Below are 10,373 nucleotides of genomic sequence, written 5' to 3'. Positions count from 1 at the left end.
ACATTTAATACAAATATAATTTTTAAAATAAAATAATATAAAAGTTTATATAATTTTTTTTTATTAACTTTAAAAGCAACTATTAATTACATTTAATAATAATAAAAAATTTATAACAGCAGGACTGATATATCTATGATATAATATCGATATTTTACAGAAATATAATATAATAATATTATAGCATAATATTAACATATATAAATACATATTTTATTATATGTCCCAAGAGAAAACCTTTTTAAAAACACCTATTAATTAATTGTATTAATTAAAAAAACATATAATAATAATAATAGCAAAAAGCAGGACAGACCAGAAATAACCAGAAATTTCTTTCAGAAATATTATATAAAAACTGTATTTCACAGACATTTAATATAATAATATAATATAAATAATATAGTATAATGTAAAATATAATAACTAACTATTATAACTACTATTTAATTAAATGTTAATAAATTAAATGTTATAATAACAAAAATAATAATAATAACACTAAAAGCAGGACAGACCAGCAAAATATGCTTAATGGCCAAGGTTATCTTACAAAAATATAACTACATATATAAATAATATAGTATAATATAAAATATAATATATTCATTATTAGATTAGATTTTACTTCCCAGAAGAAAACTTTTTAAAAACATTTAATTAAATGTCATAAAATATCATAAAAACACTGAATAACACTAAAAGCAGGACAGACCAGCAAAATATGCTTAAGGTAAATTATAGTTCCCAAATAATTTTTTTTTAACTAAAAAAACAACTATAAATTAAATTTAAATTTAATAATTAGAAAATATAATTATCATAATATAAGATAATTACGTTAGATTGTAATTCCCAAATGAAACCTATTTTTAAAAAAAACTTAATAATTTAATTGAATAATTATTTTTAAAAAAGTAACAAAAAAAAAGTAAAAAACATTTATTCTTTTACAAACATTAGCAAATTATCTTACAAAAAATAAAAAAAACCAAACACTGTCGCTCTTCACCTTTTAGTAAACACACATGTAACTCTTAAATGGTTTTTCTGCACACAGTTTGGTCATGTGTAATTTCAGCGGACGGATCTTTCATAATCAGGTTATATTTGACAGCACATGTACGCACCATCTTGCTGGAGACGGCTGAGCTGTAGGCCAGACTGAGCGAGCGCACAGACGGACCGACGGCGGGCAGCAGGTTCTGGATCATCCCATTGAGCAGTCTCTTCTCTCTCTGAACCGCACTTATGGCTGGAGACTCCTCAGACGCCTCCTCTGAACACACAGAGTAACACACGGCTGAGCTGCGGCCCGGAGGATCATGGGAAGAGCAGCTCTGAGCGGCGAGGCGAGACTCACCTGATTCATCCACGTCTGCGTCCTCATCCCAGTCCTGATAGGCTCGTCCCTCGTCCTGCAGACTCTTCACCCAATCCTCATCCGGCTCCTGGTCCGACTCGCCCGGAGGACCACAGTAATAATCACCTACACACACACACACAGACACACACACACACACAGACACACACAGACACAATTAACAACAATACTGAGGCATACTGTATCCCACAATGCAATGTGCTCAACACTATTTTTATATTATCTTTTCTATTAAACTACATTAAAATGATCAAATGTAATATAAACTGCATTAAAAATTTAAAATAACTCATGACATTAATGCAGTTTTAATTAAACTTTTTTAATAAATAAAAAAAAAAATTTGAAAAAAATATCTTAAATAATTCACTTATGCAGTTTACTTCTGTTTTTAATTGAAGTAGTATAATGAATTTAAAAAATAAATTATAAAAAAAATCACTAATGTAGTACACTGCTGTTTTTATTCATTTAAAGTTTTAGAATTATGAAAATAATTCTATTATAAAATATATTTTTTTAATTAAAAAAAAAAATCACTAATGTAGTACACTACTGTTTTTATTCATTTAAAGTTTTAGAATTAATTATGAAAATAATTATATTATAAAATATTTAAAAAATTTATTATAAAAAAAATCACTAATGTAGTACACTGCTGTTTTTATTCATTTAAAGTTTTAGAATTAATTATGAAAATAATTATATTATAAAATATTTAAAAAATTTATTATAAAAAAAATCACTAATGTAGTACACTGCTGTTTTTATTCATTTAAAGTTTTAGAATTAATTATGAAAATAATTATATTATAAAATATTTAAAAAATTTATTATAAAAAAAATCACTAATGTAGTACACTGCTGTTTTTATTCATTTAAAGTTTTAGAATTAATTATGAAAATAATTATATTATAAAATATTTAAAAAATTTATTATAAAAAAAATCACTAATGTAGTACACTGCTGTTTTTATTCATTTAAAGTTTTAGAATTAATTATGAAAATAATTATATTATAAAATATTTAAAAAATTTATTATAAAAAAAATCACTAATGTAGTACACTGCTGTTTTTATTCATTTAAAGTTTTAGAATTAATTATGAAAATAATTATATTATAAAATATTTAAAAAATTTATTATAAAAAAAATCACTAATGTAGTACACTGCTGTTTTTATTCATTTAAAGTTTTAGAATTAATTATGAAAATAATTATATTATAAAATATTTAAAAAATTTATTATAAAAAAAATCACTAATGTAGTACACTGCTGTTTTTATTCATTTAAAGTTTTAGAATTAATTATGAAAATAATTATATTATAAAATATTTAAAAAATTTATTATAAAAAAAATCACTAATGTAGTACACTGCTGTTTTTATTCATTTAAAGTTTTAGAATTAATTATGAAAATAATTATATTATAAAATATTTAAAAAATTTATTATAAAAAAAATCACTAATGTAGTACACTGCTGTTTTTATTCATTTAAAGTTTTAGAATTAATTATGAAAATAATTATATTATAAAATATTTAAAAAATTTATTATAAAAAAAATCACTAATGTAGTACACTGCTGTTTTTATTCATTTAAAGTTTTAGAATTAATTATGAAAATAATTATATTATAAAATATTTAAAAAATTTATTATAAAAAAAATCACTAATGTAGTACACTGCTGTTTTTATTCATTTAAAGTTTTAGAATTAATTATGAAAATAATTATATTATAAAATATTTAAAAAATTTATTATAAAAAAAATCACTAATGTAGTACACTGCTGTTTTTATTCATTTAAAGTTTTAGAATTAATTATGAAAATAATTATATTATAAAATATTTAAAAAATTTATTATAAAAAAAATCACTAATGTAGTACACTGCTGTTTTTATTCATTTAAAGTTTTAGAATTAATTATGAAAATAATTATATTATAAAATATTTAAAAAATTTATTATAAAAAAAATCACTAATGTAGTACACTGCTGTTTTTATTCATTTAAAGTTTTAGAATTAATTATGAAAATAATTATATTATAAAATATTTAAAAAATTTATTATAAAAAAAATCACTAATGTAGTACACTGCTGTTTTTATTCATTTAAAGTTTTAGAATTAATTATGAAAATAATTATATTATAAAATATTTAAAAAATTTATTATAAAAAAAATCACTAATGTAGTACACTGCTGTTTTTATTCATTTAAAGTTTTAGAATTAATTATGAAAATAATTATATTATAAAATATTTAAAAAATTTATTATAAAAAAAATCACTAATGTAGTACACTGCTGTTTTTATTCATTTAAAGTTTTAGAATTAATTATGAAAATAATTATATTATAAAATATTTAAAAAATTTATTATAAAAAAAATCACTAATGTAGTACACTGCTGTTTTTATTCATTTAAAGTTTTAGAATTAATTATGAAAATAATTATATTATAAAATATTTAAAAAATTTATTATAAAAAAAATCACTAATGTAGTACACTGCTGTTTTTATTCATTTAAAGTTTTAGAATTAATTATGAAAATAATTATATTATAAAATATTTAAAAAATTTATTATAAAAAAAATCACTAATGTAGTACACTGCTGTTTTTATTCATTTAAAGTTTTAGAATTAATTATGAAAATAATTATATTATAAAATATTTAAAAAATTTATTATAAAAAAAATCACTAATGTAGTACACTGCTGTTTTTATTCATTTAAAGTTTTAGAATTAATTATGAAAATAATTATATTATAAAATATTTAAAAAATTTATTATAAAAAAAATCACTAATGTAGTACACTGCTGTTTTTATTCATTTAAAGTTTTAGAATTAATTATGATAAAATAATTAAATTAATTATAAAAAAAATCACTAATGTAGTACACTACTGTTTTTATTCATTTAAAATTTTAGAATTAATTATGAAAATAACTATTATAAATTTTGTCTTTAATTATTTAAAAAAAAATCACTAATGTAGTACACTACTGTTTTTATTCATTTAAAATTTTAGAATTAATTATGAAAATAACTATTATAAATTTTGTCTTTAATTATTTTAAAAAAATCACTAATGTAGTACACTACTGTTTCTACTCATTTAAAGTTTTAGAATTATGAAAATAATTTTAAATTTGTTTTAATGCTCAATTTATTGGTGCATATTACGGAATTAGAAAAATATTTTTTATCAAAAGGTAAAAATGTCCTTACTCTAAAAAATGACTCCACAGATCTCAACAAGTGCGGTCACAAGAGGGCGACAAAGTGACTAAATTAAAATGGACCCTATTTATGGTTTATTTATTTTTTCTTATTAAGTTACTGGTCCTATTGTGCTCGATCCATCTGTGGTAGAGCAGCTTGATTATGGCCAAAATCATAATCACAATAATTTTGATCAATACTAAGATCACAATTATTTATCACAAACATTTTTACCGCTGTATCATCTAATGCTACATTCATGGAAAATAATAATAATAATAATAATAAAATAATAGAATAAACAATGAATACTAAAAATAATAAATCATACAAAACATAATAATAGAATATGCAATTAAAGTTCTTAAAAAATAACAACAACTATATAAAATCCTTTTAAAAATGTAAGAAATATAATTAAATATAATAGTAAAAATAAATTTAATTTCAAATAATTATATGAATATAATATATTTTTATTCTGTAATATTTATAATTTAATATAATTACTCTCTCACTTTGAAATCATCATGCATCTATTGAGATTTTTTTTTTACTTGTCTTTTTAACAATGGGAATAGAATAGATCTTTATTCTCATTGTTAAAGGGTTTCCTTAACTTAATTCAATAATTTCATATAATTATATGAATGTAATATTTTTAATTTAGAATATTTATAATTGAATATAGTTAATATTCTCACAGACTGCTCAGCACTATTTTTATATTATCTTTTCTATTAAACTACATTAAAATGATCAAATGTAATATAAACTGCATTAAAAATTTAAAATAACTCATGACATTAATGCAGTTTTAATTAAACTTTTTTAATAAATAAAAAAAAAAATTTGAAAAAAATATCTTAAATAATTCACTTATGCAGTTTACTTCTGTTTTTAATTGAAGTAGTATAATGAATTTAAAAAATAAATTATAAAAAAAATCACTAATGTAGTACACTGCTGTTTTTATTCATTTAAAGTTTTAGAATTATGAAAATAATTATATTATAAAATATTTAAAAAATTTATTATAAAAAAAATCACTAATGTAGTACACTGCTGTTTTTATTCATTTAAAGTTTTAGAATTATGAAAATAATTATATTATAAAATATTTAAATTAATTATAAAAAAAATCACTAATGTAGTACACTACTGTTTTTATTCATTTAAAATTTTAGAATTAATTATGAAAATAACTATTATAAATTTTGTCTTTAATTATTTAAAAAAAAATCACTAATGTAGTACACTACTGTTTTTATTCATTTAAAGTTTTAGAATTATGAAAATAATTTTAAATTTGTTTTAATGCTCAATTTATTGGTGCATATTACGGAATTAGAAAAATATTTTTTATCAAAAGGTAAAAATGTCCTTACTCTAAAAAATGACTCCACAGATCTCAACAAGTGCGGTCACAAGAGGGCGACAAAGTGACTAAATTAAAATGGACCCTATTTATGGTTTATTTATTTTTTCTTATTAAGTTACTGGTCCTATTGTGCTCGATCCATCTGTGGTAGAGCAGCTTGATTATGGCCAAAATCATAATCACAATAATTTTGATCAATACTAAGATCACAATTATTTATCACAAACATTTTTACCGCTGTATCATCTAATGCTACATTCATGGAAAATAATAATAATAATAATAATAAAATAATAGAATAAACAATGAATACTAAAAATAATAAATCATACAAAACATAATAATAGAATATGCAATTAAAGTTCTTAAAAAATAACAACAACTATATAAAATCCTTTTAAAAATGTAAGAAATATAATTAAATATAATAGTAAAAATAAATTTAATTTCAAATAATTATATGAATATAATATATTTTTATTCTGTAATATTTATAATTTAATATAATTACTCTCTCACTTTGAAATCATCATGCATCTATTGAGATTTTTTTTTTACTTGTCTTTTTAACAATGGGAATAGAATAGATCTTTATTCTCATTGTTAAAGGGTTTCCTTAACTTAATTCAATAATTTCATATAATTATATGAATGTACTCAGCTGCTCCTCCGCTGAAGCAGAGGAGATTCAACTCGGAATCAATAAGATCACAGCCTAAAAACATTCAAAATATCTAATCCGTCCCACATTATTTTCAACTAAACATTCACGCAGAAGTATGTCACATTGTACACTGTGCATGGTAGATATTGGGACAGCACGATTTGGGGAAAAATTTAATTGTAATTTAAAAAAAAAATGCAATTACAATTTCAGATGCATTTATAAAAATCAATTAAACAAAATAATTATATTATTATAATGGTAAAAATACCTTTTTTTAAAAAAATATTTCATCAAAAAGAAAGAACCTTTTTAAACTCAGAAAGGGTGACAAAGTGGCATGAAATCTTTTTTTTATATTTTTATTTTTATTATTATTATTATGTTTATGATTTTATTGTAAACAGGACATCTGTGCTAGAGCTGCTCAATTATGGCAAAAATCATAATTATGATTATTCTTGTCAATACTGAAATCATGATTTCATGATTTTAAAATGCCCCTATTATGCCATTTTTAAGGTTCCTAATATTGCTTTGGAGTCTAAATAAAATAAAATACACTGTGACGTGTAGCCTTGTATTTATAATTTAATTACTCACTGACTTTGAAATCATCATGCATCTATTGAGCTTTTTTTTTTTTTTATCTTGTCTTTTTAACAGTGGGAATAGAATAGATCTTTATTCTCATTGTTAAAGGGCTTCCTTAACTTAATATAATTCAATAATTTCATATAACTATATGAAAGTAACATTTTTAATGTAGAATATTTATAATTGAATATAGTTAATATATACTCACAGACTTTGAAAGCATCATGCATCTATGAAACTTTTTTTTAACTTGTCTTTTTTAACAGTGGATTTCCTTGAACCTTGAATATAATTCAAGTAAAGAAAGTGGAATTAAAGTAAAAAAAAGTGGAAAAAAAAAAATTATACATTTTTTTTTTTAAAGACTTCACAACTTCGCAGATCGTTTACATTCACACACATCTACATTACACACTGCATGAAAGGCAATATTCATAATGGCATAATAGGGGCACTTTAGTCATTGCTTTTGGAAACATGCATTTATTTGAAAACTTTAAATATAATTCAAGTGAAAAATAAATAAAAAATAAATGCATCAAATTAAATAACTAAATTAAAAAATAATATTACATATTATATAAATATAATATACATTTCAATAAATTATTTTAAACGAATAAATAAACAAATGAAAATAAATAAAGTTTGCTGTGCTTGTTTGTCGAGCTTAAAATGGCCCAAAATGTTTTTATCATATATCAATATAACTATAACATAATAGCCATACTGATAGTATTATAATAACAATAATAATAATTATTATTGTTGTTGTTGTTATTACTGAATAGAAATATTCAACAAAATTACTAAATATTACTATAAATAATTAAGTCTTTAGAAAAATATAATAACAACAACAATAATAATAACTTACAGTAGAACTGTAAAACTACAGTACTAATATTTAAGGCGGTCTTAATTTCTTCATCTTTAGACAGTGAATCGTGCAGCCCTAGAGGTGGTGCTGTGAATGCGATCTCACCGTCCTCGGTCTTCTCGTGGTCGGAGTATTTGAAGGCTTTGTGCAGCTCCTCGGCGTGGCTCCAGAGGTTCAGGTCCTTCAGCAGGTCTGCGGCGGAGCTCCACGAGAGATTACTGCAGTGCTGCAGCATCACCTGCTGCTTGATGGCCTTCAGCTCCTCGTACGTGAAGTACTCCATCAGCATGGGCTGATACACCTGAGGATACACGCAGAGATATCAGACTCACACACACACACACACAGACACAGTCACACAGACACAGTCACACAGACACAGACACAGTCACACAGACACAGACACAGTCACACAGACACAGACACAGTCACACAGACACAGACACAGTCACACAGACACAGACACAGTCACACAGACACAGACACAGTCACACAGACACAGACACAGTCACACAGACACAGACACAGTCACACAGACACAGACACAGTCACACAGACACAGACACAGTCACACAGACACAGACACAGTCACACAGACACAGACACAGTCACACAGACACAGACACAGTCACACAGACACAGACACAGTCACACAGACACAGACACAGTCACACAGACACAGACACAGTCACACAGACACAGACACAGTCACACAGACACAGACACAGTCACACAGACACAGACACAGTCACACAGACACAGACACAGTCACACAGACACAGACACAGTCACACAGACACAGACACAGTCACACAGACACAGACACAGTCACACAGACACAGACACAGTCACACAGACACAGACACAGTCACACAGACACAGACACAGTCACACAGACACAGACACAGTCACACAGACACAGACACAGTCACACAGACACAGACACAGTCACACAGACACAGACACAGTCACACAGACACAGACACAGTCACACAGACACAGACACAGTCACACAGACACAGACACAGTCACACAGACACAGACACAGTCACACAGACACAGACACAGTCACACAGACACAGACACAGTCACACAGACACAGACACAGTCACACAGACACAGACACAGTCACACAGACACAGACACAGTCACACAGACACAGACACAGTCACACAGACACAGACACAGTCACACAGACACAGACACAGTCACACAGACACAGACACAGTCACACAGACACAGACACAGTCACACAGACACAGACACAGTCACACAGACACAGACACAGTCACACAGACACAGACACAGTCACACAGACACAGACACAGTCACACAGACACAGACACAGTCACACAGACACAGACACAGTCACACAGACACAGACACAGTCACACAGACACAGACACAGTCACACAGACACAGACACAGTCACACAGACACAGACACAGTCACACAGACACAGACACAGTCACACAGACACAGACACAGTCACACAGACACAGACACAGTCACACAGACACAGACACAGTCACACACACACACAGTCACACACACAGTCACACACTCTCTCACACAGTCACACACTCTCTCACACAGTCACACACACACTCTCACAGTCACACACACACACACACAGACAGTCACACACAGACAGTCACACACTCTCTCACACACACTCTCACACACAGTCACACACACACAGTCACACACACAGTCACACACTCACACAAAACGCACTTTAAGCCACAGGAGTGACCGGATCCAGGAAACAGGAGTCTCTAAGGGGCCATTGCAAAATTAAAGTAAACATAGGTTTTATTTGGAGTAAATTATATAGTATAAAGTACATTGATTTTTTTAAAACAAAAAATAAATTCTTTTATTCATCAAGGATGCATTCAATTGTTGATTGTTGAGTTGCATTCTATTTCTATTTCAAATAAATGCTGTTCTTTTGAACATTCGATTCACTAAAATATTGTGCAGCAACTGTTTTCAACATTGATAATAATCAGAAATGTTTCTTGAGCAGCAAATCAGCATATTATACTGATTTCTGAAGATCATGTGACACTGAAGACTGGAGTAATGATGCTGAAAATACAGCTGCGCATCACAGGAATAAATTACAGTTGAACAGATATTCACGTAGAAAACAGCTGTTTTACATTATAATAATATTTCACTGTTTTTACTGTAATTTTGATCAAATAAATGCAGCCTTGATGAGCAGAAGAAAC

General features: G+C 25.9%; 1 protein-coding gene across 2 annotated transcripts in view; it reads right to left on the bottom strand.

The window, feature by feature from the left end:
- fbxl5 (F-box and leucine-rich repeat protein 5) overlaps positions 1 to 10,373 on the bottom strand; it is a 24,509-nt gene that overhangs the window by 7,451 nt on the left and 6,685 nt on the right. For both annotated transcript variants that reach the window (XM_016563022.1, XM_016563023.1), the window contains 3 exons: positions 8,239 to 8,434; positions 1,364 to 1,489; positions 1,131 to 1,279 (listed from right to left, as the gene is read on the bottom strand). In XM_016563022.1, coding sequence (XP_016418508.1) covers positions 1,131 to 1,279; positions 1,364 to 1,489; positions 8,239 to 8,434 — 471 coding nt within the window. The remainder of the gene's footprint in view (positions 1 to 1,130; positions 1,280 to 1,363; positions 1,490 to 8,238; positions 8,435 to 10,373) is intronic.

This window comes from Sinocyclocheilus rhinocerous, unplaced genomic scaffold (genome assembly GCF_001515625.1).
Source record: "Sinocyclocheilus rhinocerous isolate Xijiao unplaced genomic scaffold, SAMN03320098_v1.1 scaffold3214, whole genome shotgun sequence".
NCBI lineage: Eukaryota > Metazoa > Chordata > Actinopteri > Cypriniformes > Cyprinidae > Sinocyclocheilus > Sinocyclocheilus rhinocerous.
This window is presented reverse-complemented; position numbering and strand designations above follow the sequence as displayed.